Here is a 16,448-nt window from a genome sequence, read left to right as displayed (position 1 = left end):
TAACTCCTAAAGGTTATTGACGGAAGTGAGCGGGGGAAGTCTTTAGGAGTTACTGCGCGGACGTTTTGCTCCTCGTATCATTACGCCTCACAATATAGTCCCCCTTTTTATTTGCTTATAAAATCGACACGTTACATTTCTGTGTAAATATACTTCGCATGAAAACACTTCACGTAACTTTATTTAAATAGGGAACACGTGGAAGAGCTTGGTAGCTTCTATCGTGAGCTTTTTTGGAGCTATATGACATGTGGGAGAGGCTGCGTATGTGCTCCGTTTGCCTGGCAGAGCGCACGGACAAAGACCAGATGGGGATATATTAACTCGACTAAAGTGAGGTAAGAGCATATCTCAGTATGTAAAAACGGTGGCCTATTCCTTTAATGACAACTAGTGCTGTAAAAATGCCGGATTTAGCTCAAGGCTAATTTCCATCCGCAGTCCCATCCCTGTTCATATTGTACAACATTAATAAGAAAGAAAAAGCCATTTACCAAGTGTTTGCTAATGTGCACAGCAAGTAGCATGTTTAAAGTGTAAAAGTGGATATGTCACAAGTCACACTTACACAGCATTGTCTTGGCCACATATTAGTTTAGGGGCCATAATGCTGTATTACAGGTAACATCAAATGGTAAGTTCAAGGTGCGCCATGCAACTTTTTAAGTAAAACAAAACGTTTATATCAGTGCACATTTGACCTCGCCATAGGGGCTGCTTGGATGGTTAGCTTAGCACCTTCGCTAACCACCCAGTGGCCTCTAAGACACAAAAGTTGCACAAGGTCACTCGTAAGGTCGTCGTTAAGATTCCCCGATACTAAATCAATACTAAAAGTGATATCGAGGCTAAACATTAATTTGAGAAGTTATCAATACTTTCTATCTTTTCCTCCGGTGCATGTTTAGCACAGAACGGCCCCTGCCCCACTGCTCCACCCACACAGTCAGTGCCATGTTTCACAAAACATGTATAGTTACGTGTTTTATATTTGTACTTGACTCATGAATATATTAAGAAGCATTTTAAAGGTTAATTTTAAACATTGTTACTGTTGATGACGGTGACACAGACAGTGTTTAGCTTGAAGGTCATGGGCCAAATCCAGCGTGTAAATAGTTTATATTGTAGGTTTTAGCCGAGTACAGTATAAACATGTGCCCAGTCGTAGAATCCAGGGTCACAACTCGGTTTTGGGGCATTTTGAGTTGGACTAGATTCAGAAAGTGTAGTCTCCAAGCTTTCCAGTGATCTGCTGTGACCTGCTCCCCCCGTAAAGCTGTAAAGACCAGGGGGGAGAAAAGGCAAAAAGCAAGTAAAATGTGCCATCAAAGAAAAAAAAAAAAGGTTTGCAAGCAGGTAATATATAAATAAATATCTCTTGCTCAAATTCACTTCCCATAGAGTCTACCTCTACAGCAACTAGCAACACAATGACAACTAGCAACATTATCCCAACACACACACACCATTTGACCAGAGGGAAAGAACGCACACACGGTCACTAGTGCCATGGACAATGACTACGATATTATCTGTAACCTGTACACACAGCGTACGACCAAAAACAAATCCAGTCAACGGAACCCACCATGTTAACTTACAGCACAACAATGGCCTCATCAAAAAGCAAACCATGGCACAGCGGCCACAAGCAAAAAAAACAAACTTTCACTCACCCGTCTGAAGTAACCTTTGTGTGCCTTCTGCTCAGCAAAATCGTTCACGATTGAGTTAAAATCCAGTTTCCTCGCTCAGTTCTTTTCAATGAGAGTTATTGAAATCCGCGCTACATCCTTCTGTCTTAAATCACACTCTGAGGGGAAGGAGCTGGCTCGGGAAACGTAATGGTCAGCAGGGGGCGCTGTGCATGTTTACAGCCAGGCCATCATCAGTCGCGCTATAAAAGTTAGCCTGCAGTAGTATTCCAGCGTTAGCAGCCACACACACACGATGACACGCCCCCACGCCGTACGCTATTTCTTGTTAAATCTACAGTTAAATCTACCTGCATTTGGCGAGTTGGCAGATGTTAAAGTCAAGCCCTGGCTGTTACCTGTACTTTAACAGTACTTAGTTTATGATATCAGATACTGTTTTTTTCTGCACTAGATTATTCATTATCTACAACTCTTACAGCTGAAAGATAATGTTAATTTATGAAATTGTTATTCAATGCTAGTGAAGGCCATTTAGAATCAGATGTAATTTACAGTGTAGATGCTTTCTCTTGTAGTCTCTAGACTAGTTAAGTTGTTTTAATGACTGTATAGTGATGAGAAGATATGGACATGCTGAGGCATCAAAAACAGAATGCACTTTGGGTCCAACAGTCCATTGAATTTTTGTCCCTTAGTGCTGTGGAGCATCCAAGAGCTCTTTCGCAAACCAAAGTTGAATAGTTTGAGAGGGACACACAACGCCATGTGTGGAGGAAATGGAACAGCACACCAGCATCAAAACCCTCTCCCCACTGTGAAGTCTGGAGCAGGAGCATCATGGTGTGGGGCTGTTTTGTTGCCTCTGGGCCTGGACAACCATGCAATAGAAAAATGTTCACAAGTTTATGACGATATTTTGCAGAAAAACCTGAGACATTCACAACAGCGTGGAATCTCTTGTGTTAAATAGCCGATCCTTCTTTTGCAGCAATGACTGCTTGGATCATTCCTCTTCACAAAACTGCTGCAGTTCAGCAAGATTTCTGGGGTTCACTTCCTTTTTCTAAGCTATATTGTGAATGTTTACATGTTATGGCCATTAAAAATATGATCAAATATTAATGTTTGGGTGGTATTAGTTTAAGCAGACACTGTTTATTCATTCTTATTATTCTGATGAAGATTAGATCACATTGATGAAGATCAGATCAATTTAGGCAGAAATGTGAAATTACAAAGCGTTCACATACTTTATCCTCCCACTGTACTAGTTCTTCAGTGCTTTATGAAAAATCACTTTATAAAGAAACCTGATTTGACTCATGAGCTGGCTACTAAACCTTCAGAGTGGACTCAGGCTTCAGTCCAAATGTGGAGAGCCTTTGTGGAGCTTCACTGGTTGCTCCTGAATTCCAGGCTGGAGGTCTTCGGCCTCGTGGCCTCGTGGCCTCGTGGCCATCATGTGCAGCCACCTCCACAGAACTCCAGCCAAATCAACCCAGTGGCCTCCATTAAGTCGAAGCTCATGAGCCAACAAAGGGGCAGGTTATGAAAGCTCCCACTGAGGAGGGGCTTAGTGCATTCCTTCTGACCATCTGTAGGTCCCAACTGACTGGCATGTTCCTTGTGCTGCACAGAAAGAGCCTGTTATGCCAAAGTATTGAGATCAATCCTACCATAGCTCAGAGAAAACCACTTTAAGACAAAAGCATTACAGACTACAGCCTCAGCCGCTGCTGCTATCATTACAGCAGATAATAACATCCAGGACGCTCCGCTGGGGCATCTCAGCACTTACCCCCATCAGAGTCTTAAAGACAGGAGCAGCCATGTGCAGAAGAGCAGTGATAGAATGACAATTGTTCATACTCACCACTCTGGACACGCTATCCTAAGAATTCTGTGGCTGTGCCAACGAGGGCATAACATAACAAAGCCAAACAGCTCCCAGAAGAAATTAATTGCTCACCAAAAATAGCCCTTCATCAGACAATGAATGTGCCCAACCTTTGTGTGCTTTTAACAGGTTGAGTTCATTTGTGTTGGATTCAACAGCCTATTCAATTCAACACGTCAACTAGAACCCACTGACCAGTGCCTGTAATAATATTAATAAGGTTAGAGTAAGGTAAAACTTCTTGGTCCTTGTTCTCTGCATTTGATCCATCCTTCAAAGCTGCTGGGGCGACCTGCAGAAGCAGATGTGGAGCCAGGCTTTATTTCACCTGGAAAGTCCCACTGAGATACTGAATCTCTTTTTCAGGGGAGTCCTAGCCCCAGATGGGGACCTATTGTACATGTTTTTAGTGGTAGGGGAAACCGGAGTACCTGGAGGAAACCTACACAGACACGGGGAGAACATGCAAACTCCACAGAATGGCCCCGTCCAGGTGGGAATTGAACCCGGGACCTTGGAGCTGTGAAGCACGAGCGCTAACTGCTGTGCCACCATGTTGCCCATACAGCTGGAAATGTTGATGCTGATTATCATCAAGCATCATTTATCATATCCAGTTTGTTATTCGTTGTTTTAACAATGTTTAACAATTTTAACAATTTCTAGTTTTAAAGATTTGAAAGTTTCAAATGAGTGAACTCAGTTTAATATTACTCAAGTCCTCAGTCCACCTCGTTTCTGTCCTGAATCAGTATTATTATTATTATACTATATGTCTATTGTCTTTTTTGTTTTAATGAAACCCACGCTGCTTCCTGCTTCTGCGTGAACTGACCGGAACATACGGTGTTGAACTGTCCGAGCAAAAGACAGTTATTGCATATCTGATTATTCCATCATGGTGTCCGTTTAGGCTGGCGCTCGTGGATCAGTGCGCTCCGGCCTGTGCTGATGATAATCCTCAGCAGTGAGGCGCCTGGCGTGCAGCATTAGCCTACATTTGTGAGCCTGGAGGAATACGCAGCACAGCGTGGCTTTGTGGAGGGACAATAGCCGCTCTGTGGAAGTGCACTGGGCTTTGGGTGGACCCTGAGACAACGGTCAGACATGCAGCACAATGACCGGCAGGAGCCAGGCATGTTCGTGTCATCCTCTTATTCAGGCTGACTCTGGAGCGGAACACTTGGGGGAAATATGTTGTGGAATGATTTTATTTTAGGGACCAACCGCTATACTCACCTTTACATCAACATTCTATTGACTCATTCGTCCTAATACATCTATTTTATACCATTTCATCGTCTAAATCCAAACCATCATTAAACCAAAAAGATCGTTGTGTAGAATGTAATTTATAGAAGACAAACTGAGTATACAGCTACAAACTGTGTTCCAAATTATTATGCAAATTGTATTTTTGTGTCAAAAAAGGTAAAAAACTAAAAATAATAATGAAACTCATGGATGGTATTGTGTCTCGGGGCTCTATGAATCACTGACATGAATCTCAGAGACCTGGGATGATTAGTTTTCAGGTTAAGCCCAGTTAAGAGAAAAACTACTGAAAAAGGATGTTCCACTTTATTAAGCAGATCATCATTTTCGAGCAATATGGGAAAGAAAAAGGATCTCTCTGCTGATGAAAAGTGTGAAATAGTTGAATGCCTTGGTCTAGGTATGAAAACCTTCGATATTTCATGAAAGATTAAGCGTAATCATCATACAGATAAGAGATTTGTGGATGATTCAGACACACTCGTGTTTGTGCAGATAATGGCACAATATGGACGGTTTCTGCCAGACAAACACATCAGATTAAGCAGCAGACAGGTATTTGAAGCTGCTGGTGCCTATGGCGTCTCCCGAACATCAAGGTGTAGGACCCTCCAGAGGCTGCAGTTGTGCAAAAACCTTCTATCCGGCCTCCCCTAAACTGTTCATTGAAGCTGAAGCAGAAACGGCTGCAGTGGCTCAGAAATACATGAAGACTCATTTTCAAACAGTCTTGTTCACTGATGTGTGACCCTGGATGGTCAAATCAATGGAGTAGTGGATAGTTGGTGAATGGCCACAATGTCCCAACAAGGCTGTGACGTCAGTAAGGAGGGGGCGGAGTCATGTTTTGGGCCAGAATCATGGGGAGAGAGCTGGTCGGCCCCTTTAGGCCCTTTTAGGATCCCTGAAGGTGTGAAAATGACCTTTGAAAAATATGTGGAGTTTCTGACTGACCACTTTCTTCTATGCTACAAAAAGAAGAGCCGTGTTTTCCCGAACAAAATCATCTTCATACATGACAACGCACCATGTCCTGCTGTAAAGAATACCTCTGCATCACTGGCTGCTATGGGCAGAAAAGGAGAGAAACTCATGATGTGGACCCCCTCCTCCCCTGACTTCAACCCTATTGAGAACCTTTGGAGCCTCAATAAAAAAAACTTCTATGAGGGTGGGAGGCAGTTTTCATCCAAACAGCAGCTCTGAGGCTATTCTAACATCCTGCAAAGAAATCCAAGCAGAAACTGTCCAAAACTCACAAGTTTAATGGATTTAAGAATTTTGAAGCTGCTATCACACAAGGGCTCCTATGGTAAAATATAACCTGACCTGTTAAGATTTTTTGAATTGAAATAGCTTTTGATTTCAGTAAATGTGACCTCCTAATGCTACAAATTCAACAAATGACCATTTTCTGTTAATTACAAGCTTTAAAATGTTTTGAAACGATGAGTTGCATAATAATTTGGAACAGGAGATTTTGAGGTTTTTACTATGGGATCACTGGGAGATGTTTTCAACCACATTTAAATGATCCTCTACCAGTTAAAGACAAATTAAAAATTATGAAAAATTATGCTGACTCTCATTTGAGTTGAGAATTTAAAAAATCTTAGAAAAATGTCATTTGCATAATAATTTGGAACGCAGTGTATTTGAGTATTGGAACCCGGACCCTGTTTTTAGGATGTTTTTGTGAGTTCTAACTGTGTCTGGGTGAGTGCTTCAACCCAAAACATGCACAATAGGTTCATTCAGACAGACTGCTGCCTATGTAGGAAGGGACATAGAACTCTGTCCTACAGAGAGCGTGACCTGACCTGTCATCAGGAGTGGCCCTCACTATTCCCTATGGATGAATCCCTGTTTAAAATTACATTTAATATCATAATCAGCACTTAAATATCACTAAAATCAACAAAAGAAGATGAAAGCATAAACCACAATTTGGCAAAACTGACCTGTTGTACATTTAGAAAGTGCTGGTTTGACTGGACTGTCCTCACTTGTACTGCCAGGCTGTGTATGTGGAGTAGGTATAGTTTATCTTACCTCTAATAACATAAAGTGATCAAACTCGGCCTCCTCCTAATCGCTGTGAGCTGGTGCTTTGCTTCATGCACCTCTCCTGCCTTCCTTCATTTGTGTGTTTGTTTGTGTCGCCTCGCTTGTGTGTGTTCACTACATGGACTTTATTATATGTAGCCATATTTCACACGATCTGTAGTGAAAAGTTTTAAGCTAATTTATTTGTAAAACACTTTAAAATGTTATGGATACTGAATCGCAATCGGGGTTTTGTCAAGTGCGATAACCAAACCTCAGGAGCTTTTTATATTAGGTTTTTTGTCAAAATATTGCAGCCCTTCTTAAGCAGAACATTTCTACGTAGAAGTTGATGCTTAATCTAAGAGGATCTTCTTTTTGTTGTCAAATATCGAATGTATTTTAGTCCTGTTCCAAACGTACATGGATTGAAATAGCCGTTATCATTCCTGTTGAATTCTCCTTCGTTTAAAACAGTTGTTCTTAAGTTTTTGTGGTTCTGGTTCTCTGATTGGTTTGTCGTTTGTCAATCAGACAAAGAAAGCAGCTCAGATCTCAGATATGTCTTTGTAAAGAAGAGGAAAAGACTGATTTCTGCTTTGACCCATGTCATGTTTGCAGACAGTGCTCTCAGATATGACCCTGCCTCACCACAGATGGATGTGGATCACAGCTCGATGCACTCTCTACAGAAGCTTTGCTGTACAAAGCACAAAACATACTGAGACGTTGGACATTATTGCCTTTTGCAATTGATTCATGTTATAATACAACACACAACACACACATTATATTAATTATATTCATTTGAGTCATCCGGGAGCATAAACATCTACGCTGCTGAGATAAACTCACACAAAAATCAGATGCAGTTCAGAACATGTCTGTAGAGTAAAATACAGGCTCAGTAAGACCTCATGGAGAGTGTACGTTTTTTATTGTTCGCTGAAGCCAACACGTCATTTGTTGGGACCAGAAAAATGACACAATCATTTTGATTGAGTAAGAAAAGATTCAAGTATGAGGAACCGTGCTTAGTACAGTTTCTCACAACCATATTGTGGCAGACGGCAAAGGATGGGGTGAGAAAGGGCGGTTAGCACTCGTGCTTCACAACTAGAAGGTCCCGGTTCGATTCCAACTTGGACGGGGCCTTTCTGTGGAGTTTGCATGTTCTCCATTTGAACAATCCTAATATGTCACTATGAGCTCTTCTGTCTAAAAGCTGCTAACCTTAGATTTAAAGTACAAACACATTCGTAAATGCATGAGATCTGTGCATTCATTTCCTCTGCACTGTGAGACTATTTGCAATGACAAAAGTTTTAAGAACAAACTAAATGCGTGGCCTCCTGAGCAGCAGCGTGGCCTTGATGGTGTTAGGTAACTTCAGCTCAGCTTCAGTCCGGTGGAAGTCAGGTCCTCAGGTTCCACATTCCCCTTCAACCGGGGCCAGAGCTGCACTGTTAAATCCTTCTAATTATCAGAGAAAATCTGCCCAGGAGCCGCATGGGCCTAGGTCATCTGACCACTCGAATGACCGCAGGCTCCTCAGGAGGAATTAGGGTTGTTACATAAACCTACTGCCCGGGTAATCACTCTGGAACATGAACGTTTGGAACAAAAGAATTTCAAACTTTTTTGCTCTAGTTCTTCAATATCAGTTCTCGAAATCACTTTTCTTTGCTTTATTCATTCACCCTTAGTCTGACAAATGACTCACACTCACAACATGAGCACAAGGCTCTTTATTTATTCATTATTGTAGAAAAGTCTCTGTGATTCATCGTAGTGAAGCTTAAATCGTTGAGTCCAGTTCACAATGATGGATACTTCCTGGATGAATGAGAGCCTTCACAAACTGTCAGTGTGATTATTCACAATCTCTTCAAGGTACACTAACCTAGTCCTATTGTCCATGTTTTTAGCCTGTGTGCATCTCTCTTTATCTGATACGAGGACTTTACATTGAATTTGGATTTGTATCCTAGCAACAAAAAATATATTTCTTGTTACAGATTCTTTTGGTATGAAACGGGACGAAGTGGCTCTTTTGGTCACAAGGCGTAAAGCATGTTTCTGTGTGTATCTGTCTGCATGTGCTTGTATTATAACCAGTTTCCCCATGGCACAGTTTAACGTTTAACAATGAACTTGATAGAATAAAAAGCATACAGGCCGGCATTATTTTAGGCTGTTACGTTCTGAAACATCCAGGTAGAATATTATAAGTCAATTTTCTTTGTGGGTAATATCTTTTTAGAATTCAATCATTATTCATGAGCGTGAGCGATTGCATCCCCTGCAGCATCATGGGACACTCCCTCACCAACCCTCTGCCCTTAAACAATAACTAACGATTGTGTCCCACCTTGTGCTGGTCTCCGCAGCTCTCATGTACGTGATGGGAGCCCTGGGGCCGGCGGCGGGATACCTGCTGGGCGGAGTCCTCATCGGTTTCTATGTGGACCCCAGAACAGAGGTGCACATCGATCAGAGCGACCCACGCTTCATAGGGAACTGGTAAGACCTGCTCTGCACTTACACTGAGCTCCACCTGAGCCTGTGGGGCCTGTGGGGCCTGTGGTGCCAGTGGGGCCTGCACCTGCATTAGTGAAGCTCATGTTTGGAGGATGCTCTTTTACCAAGTGTTAATGCTGTCCCTTTTTCGGGACCTGCTTTTGATTAATTATGAAAGGTACTACAACTCACCTTTTTTCCACGTCCTAACTTGGACCTCACAGACTGACTCGTTCTTGTCGCCCCCTGCAGGTGGAGTGGTTTCCTGCTCTGTGCTGTGGCCATGCTGCTGGTCATCTTCCCCATGTTCGCCTTCCCCAAGAAGCTCCCGCCGCGCCACAAGAAGAAAAAGCGCAGGAAAAAGCTGAGTTTGGACGACTCCAGTGACGACGACATGCTGCGGGAGAAGAGCAAGAGCCAGGGCCACAGCGTCACCTCCTCCATGGGCTTCGGCAAGGACATGAGAGGCAGGAACACACATACATACACAGGATTCAGTAGCCTACTACTAATTACTAATTACTGAACGTACCTGCTGACTTATATTCACAGGTGGTAGGTACGAAGTATATTTAGAGGATTAGCTATTAACGCAAAAATCAGCACGCCATTGCAGCGTTTCCAAAAACGTTCCCGCAACTACAGTGACAGATTGTGATCAGCTAAATCTATTTGACTTGTTTTATTAGCACATAGGAAGTGGTGTCCAGCGCAGGTTAAAGTCAGACTGAAACGACAGCGAGGGCTCCTGCCTCTGTCCCTCGCCTCCTCTCACTCGTCACAGTCTGACCTCACAGCGAGAGCCCTCTGTGCTGCCATGTGATGCGGTGCCGTTTGTGTGAGGTGCTTTCTTTGCTGCACGGACTTTTGGAGTCACTGCTGATGAACTGGATCCGAAATCAACAGACGCCTGTTCTGAGTTTTATGGACAGACTACTTGCTCTGCCCACTTTACGCAGCTGAGCAGACGCACTATTTAAAACCATGCTTATTTTAAGTTGTTCCTTGTTTCTCAAAGCCTTTTTGGTAACTACAGCTGTAAAATGCAACAAAAAGTTTGATTTTGAAGTAAAAATATATAGTTTTAAGCAGGGTAAAAACAGGCAAAAATATGACTAATGAAATCAGGCCTTATGATAACACTCCAGAACAGTAGGTGGCGCTGTCAGTGCCACTGACTCACAATGAGGAAGTAACAGTGGTGAATTTGGGAATATATATATATATTTTTTCATAATACTTATTTAAACTGATATGTTCTTTTGACTTTTGATTGAAATATTTTCTACATCAGTACTTTTACCTAAGTAATAATTTGGTTGAGCAAACTTTTGTATCAGTCTCTTTTTCATGGGGCTGGACATGCAGCTATTATTCCTCTTTAAATAGGTGATGAAACTGCATACATTATGTAAATGCCGTAATATCAATGCGCCATACTTTTCTAAAGGGAGTTGGGACTGACTCCATTCATTTTTCTGTGGAGAGAATCTGGATCGAGCACGTTTGATGATGCAAATAACTCCAGAAAGCCCAGACATTGTAGGATTTCCATGTTTGGATGTACATGAATGGAGATGAGACTGATGTGGCGACCTGTAATGATGATTTGAATTTGTGCTGTGTTGTGCAGACCTTCCCCGTGCCGCTCTGAAGATCTTGAGTAACGTGACCTTCCTGTTCGTCAGCCTGTCCTACACGGCTGAGTGCGCCATCGTCACCGCCTTCATCACCTTCATCCCCAAATTCATCGAGTCGCAGTTCGGCATCCCGGCGTCCAGCGCCAGCATCTACACAGGTACGGTGACCGGGTCACCCGCACCGGGTCACCCGCACCGGGTCACCCTACGGGAGCCACCGGTGTCAAATAGCAGCGGTTAGATTTAAGGGGAGACACACAAAACTCCTTTACTGTTCTGATGATCTGATGAAGATTTGGTCTCTTTGTAAATCTCAATGGGACGAACCTGATAATCTGATCAATGTACTTTTTATTTTTTTAATATTGTTTATTATTTCAATGAGCCGTGCTGAAAGACAAATTTCTGCTCTCTGGAACAGACAATGAAGTTCTATTCTATTCTATTGTAAATTTATTTTGTCACTATAAATTAGGGCTGGGCCATTCATCGAAATTTAATCAAAATCCCAATCTCTATTTTGGTCAGTCTCAGTATTCATCACACTCAGCTGCAAACTGCCCCAGAGCAGCTGAAGGTCCTGATTTGATGAAGCCAACAGAACCACATCCTCTGCAAACAGCAGAGATGAGATCCTGAGGTTCCCAAACTGAACTCTCATGAACCCTCGAGCACCCGATGGAGGGTATATAGCTGGTCCAGTGTGTCCAAGAGGGGGACCACTGACCCCCACCGCCCTGTGATGTTGCAGAGACGTGTCAGCCAAGACAGCCCTACAACATCCAGGGACTTAAGGTACTTAGGAAGAATCTCATCCACCCCTGAAGCCCTGACTTCACCTTGGGTGATGGGCGAGCCCCCCTCCAAGTCCCCAGTCTCTGCCTCCTCATCGGTAGATGAGACGGTGGGATTGAGGACATCCTCGAAGTACTCTTTCGACCGGCCGACCACACCCCCAGTCGAGGTCAGCAGCCCCCTACTCGGACTGTGAACAGTGTTGGTGAAGAACTGCTTCCTCCTCCTGAGGCTCCGGATGTTTTGCCAGAATTTCTTCACGGCCGACTGATTTTCTCCCAGACCTGAGTTTCTGGCCTACTTTCAAAATGAACTAAACAACAGTAGACACCATTTGCTTTTGGAAGTTTGTAGCCGAACCTTCGGTTTTTCTGTCGCCGTGTTGGTAATTAGTATTGGCCACTCACGGCTAACGCCAGTAGATTTGTGCCCAAACATATCAACACGAGTCTTCCCAGATGGATGTTTTGGGTTGACTGATAATTCAGACAGGTCTTAATTAACATTAGACTATGTCATGTAGTCTCAATGCAAGGACTTTAATGTCCTCTGCTGCCCCTAAATGGCTCTTATTATGAATAGAACTCTGGTGTTTAGTAGCGTCTAATCACTGCCATTGATGCGTCTCTGAAGTGTAAAAGGTGAATGGCCACAGAGCACTTTGAAACCTGCATTAGGTTTTTCATCAAGGACCCATTCCCCAGTGTCAGCTCTGTCCTTTTGTGTCTCAGGGGTGATCATCGTGCCCAGTGCTGGCGTGGGCATCGTCCTGGGCGGCTACATCATAAAGAAGCTGAAGTTGGGCGCGCGTGAATCGGCAAAGCTGGCCATGATCTGCAGCGGCGTGTCCCTGCTGTGCTTCTCCACACTCTTCATCGTGGGCTGTGAGAGCATTAACCTGGGGGGCATCAACATCCCCTACACCACCGGGTAAGCATGCAGCACGCACACTACACACTCTATGTCGATCCACTCACCAAAAAAACAATCACATTCAAAGTCGCTGATGAAGTTAGCGTGAGTTTGTAGCTTTTTTACATTTATTTAGATTTTATTCCTAGATTTAACAGATTGTCTTCGCTGGCTGGTCCCTGACTCCCTGTTTGGATTGTGTGATTCCATGGGCTCGATCAGAGAGTTCTTCGTCAGACATAGACTCCTTGTGGATTCTTTTCCGTCTCTCCAAAGATGACGTGTTTTTGCAGGCTTTCTTTACATCAGAGGGACCATGGCTCTTGAGATGATTACAAAAGTTTGTTGTATTACCACGTTTTTTCCCCGATACAGGATTGGTCTGTGAACCTGGTGATTGAACAAGCGCCACACATTATGTAGGCAGGCGTGAAGGCAATTCAAAGAGTTTCAGCTACAGAGATTACTCAATAACATGTGTGACTAGCTCTAAACACAATTATGTTTTTGATGAGTAGCAACACTATAATATGGTAAAAAGGTGTAATCCCTCCCTTTAAAAAAGATGAACCAGCTGGTTTCTCTGCACGATGTTGACCAGTGTGCAGTGCTGAGTGGGCACTGCTGTAAAACTGTCCAACTCAGACAGAAACCTCTGGACGTCTGCCATGTGCTCCAATCAATCTGTGCCGGACACTTGAGTCTGAGCCAGTAGTGTCAGTCCTCGTGCTTGGAGTGGAGTTTTCCAGTGCCCCTAAAGGCATCGCATTCACGTCTACAGCCCATATTCTGATTACTGTGTGCTTGTTATGGAGCTCAGCAGTGCTGCCCTCCTCTAAACCCCCTCTGGCCGGTTTCACGACGGCCATCTACTCATGAAAAAATGTGTTCTGGGGCTTTAAAATCCCATCGTAATTTGAACACTTTCAGTAGTCAGACTTCAGTTCAATAATAGGAATAAATAGGGGTATGAATGTGTGTAGGATCCAGACCCATCCTTGATAACTGTTCTGTGTCTCCACAGGCCCACACTGACCATGACCCAGAGGAACCTGACCGGGGGCTGTAATGTGAACTGTGGCTGTAGGATCCATGAGTACGCCCCGGTGTGCGGCTCTGACGGCATCACCTACTTTAACCCCTGCCTGGCCGGCTGCAGCAGCGTGGGCAACGACTCCACCGGGGTATGCTCCCTGGAAACACTCACTCACTCCTGCTGATGTTCAGCGGCCCGCCTTCTCATCAGCCCAATCATCAAGGCTGTTGTTTACTGTAACTGGGTCCAACTGTTTGGACCTGTGTATGATTGATTGAAATTAATATTTTCTCTCTCCCCCTCTCTTTCTGTCCCTCTCCTTCTCTCCCCTCTCTCCCTCTCCTCTTCCCTCTCTTCCTCTCCTTCTCTCCCTTCTTCTGCCCCCTTGTCTCCCCTCTCGGTCCCTCTCCTCTCTCTCCCTCTCCTTCTCTCCTCTCTCTCCCTCTAATCTTCCCTCTCTCCCTCTCCTTCTCTCCTCTCTCTCCCTCTAATCTTCCCTCTCTCCCCTCTTCTCTCTCCTTCTCTCCCCTCTTTCCCTCTCTCCCCCTCTCTCTCCCCCCTCTCTCCGTCCCTCTCATCTACCTCTTTTCTTCTCTCCCCTCTCCCTCTCTCTCCCCTCTCTCTGTCTCTCTCCTTCTCTCCCTCTCTCCCTTCTTCTGCCCCCTTGTCTCCCCTCTCGGTCCCTCTCCTCTCTCTCCCTCTCCTTCTCTCCTCTCTCTCCCTCTAATCTTCCCTCTCTCCCTGTCCTTCTCTCCCCTCTTCTCTCTCCTTCTCTCCCCTCTTTCCTTCTCTCCCCCCTCTCTCCGTCCCTCTCATCTTCCTCTCTTCTTCTCTCCCCTCCCCCTCTCTCTCCCCTCTCTCTGTCTCTCTCCTTTTCCCCTCTCCTTCTCTCCCCCTCTCCCTGTCTGCCCCCCTTCCTCTCCCCCCTCTCTGGGCACAGGTGCGGAACTACTCGGACTGTGCGTGTGTGCAGAGCCGGCAGGTGATCACCCCTTCCTCGGGGGGGCAGGGGGGCCCACAGCTGCAGCTGGTCATTGTGAAGACTTACCTGAATGAGAACGGCTACGCGCTGTCGGGGAAGTGTGAGCGCACCTGTGGAACGCTCATCCCTTTCCTCATCTTCCTCTTCATCGTCACCCTGATCACGGCCTGTGCTCAGCCCTCGGCCATCATCGTCACACTCAGGTAAATATGACAATACACTATTCCAGATCAGTTTGGAACAATAACTGAAACCATTTTTAAAAACATTTTCATCAACTTCATTTCATCAGTGAGTAACCGAGGGCATGTGTCCCAGACTGATCCCGATCTGTATAAATAATGCAGAGGGGTTCAGTCTGGTCTCGCCACACTGTAAATTCCAACTCATTGCGCTTACTTGGAATAAGTTGTAAACCCAATGCATAATTATCAAGCCCAATGTTAAGCCATGATTACTAGTAACGCTAGTATGATTAAGAGGGATTTCACAGTATTCATTACTTATGATATAAGTTCTGATTACTAGACATGTTAGTACTGACAACTGAATTCCTAGTACTGATTACTTTTGTTACTTAAATATGGCCTTAACCTGTACTATTATCCTTAGTAATGGTTACTGGAATATCCCTGTTCCCTTTATGGTTTATTTGTTATTCCCATTAATGAAGTTTTACAAATTTAGTACAAGATATAAATGTAATAAAGCAAAACGGTGTAAAACACTTTAATTTTTTATCATGTGTCATATGACAGTTACGTGACGGTCAAGTTCCCATTACATGGGGGCAGTAGAGGACACTGGGGAGGTTAGTGACAGTTACTAAAACCATGTACTGGATAAAGAGAAAAGCAAGTAAAGCCAATATGAAGACTATATTATTCAAAACAGGCAAATCCTAGTAAATGGAACAGAATCTTATAATGGATACTTTAGAATGAGCGGGAGCACAACAGGACAACAAATAATCATTACCGGCATCATGTAAAGTTAGTCAGTACTTGCAAAACCCTGTTATTGGAGCGGAAACATGTTGCTGTAAAATGGAAAAGCAATTAATCACAATTGTCTCTTGAAAATGTACTTCTTACATGGAATAGAGGGTAATTCAGGTCTCCTAGTATTTATAACATTGTATTTCATGTTACGACCTTAATCGGAATGTACAGTGCAGGCTATCACCTCGGCTCTTTCAAAACACGGGTTTAAGTGAAATAAACAGGTTAAACGTGTTGTTCTTGTGCCAGATTCTTTATCCCAGATGATAGAAAACCAAAAAAGCACCTAAGGGGAGAGAGAGTGCTGAGTGAGCTGAGGTGGAGACACCAGAGGCTCCCCTCAGCTCCACCTTCTTTACACGATATCCACAACTGATCAAATATTTGGGCATTTTTAACCACAAAGCTGATTAAAATCATAGGAAATCCCGATCATCATCAGAAAAGGGACTTGTTTTCATAAAGTATATAGTATTTTTGTATTTAGTTTTGTATTTAGTTGAAGCTCACCCCTCCATACCTGACTGACCTCCTCCATATCTCCACACCTGCTCCTCCTCTTCTCTCCGGGTCACTGCCGCCCCACTCGCCCGTCTCGTCACTAGGGATGTCACGGTAACCGGTGTAGCGGTAAACCCCGGTAAAAATTTTGACGGTGAAAATGACCGTCTTGCTTTGTGTTT

General features: G+C 43.9%; 1 protein-coding gene across 1 annotated transcript in view; it reads left to right on the top strand.

Moving 5' to 3' along the window:
- LOC306972691 (solute carrier organic anion transporter family member 5A1-like) overlaps positions 1-16,448 on the top strand; it is a 28,684-nt gene that overhangs the window by 8,475 nt on the left and 3,761 nt on the right. Inside the window, exons 3-8 of the mRNA XM_079569391.1 lie at positions 9,270-9,402; positions 9,652-9,866; positions 11,033-11,197; positions 12,566-12,764; positions 13,771-13,930; positions 14,723-14,967. Of these exons, the coding sequence (XP_079425517.1) occupies positions 9,270-9,402; positions 9,652-9,866; positions 11,033-11,197; positions 12,566-12,764; positions 13,771-13,930; positions 14,723-14,967 (1,117 nt within the window). The remainder of the gene's footprint in view (positions 1-9,269; positions 9,403-9,651; positions 9,867-11,032; positions 11,198-12,565; positions 12,765-13,770; positions 13,931-14,722; positions 14,968-16,448) is intronic.

The sequence above is a fragment of the Gobius niger genome (assembly GCF_951799975.1).
Source record: "Gobius niger genome assembly, chromosome: 13".
Lineage (NCBI taxonomy): Eukaryota > Metazoa > Chordata > Actinopteri > Gobiiformes > Gobiidae > Gobius > Gobius niger.
Note: the sequence above shows the minus strand (reverse complement) of the source record. Positions and strands in the feature narration are given on the sequence as shown.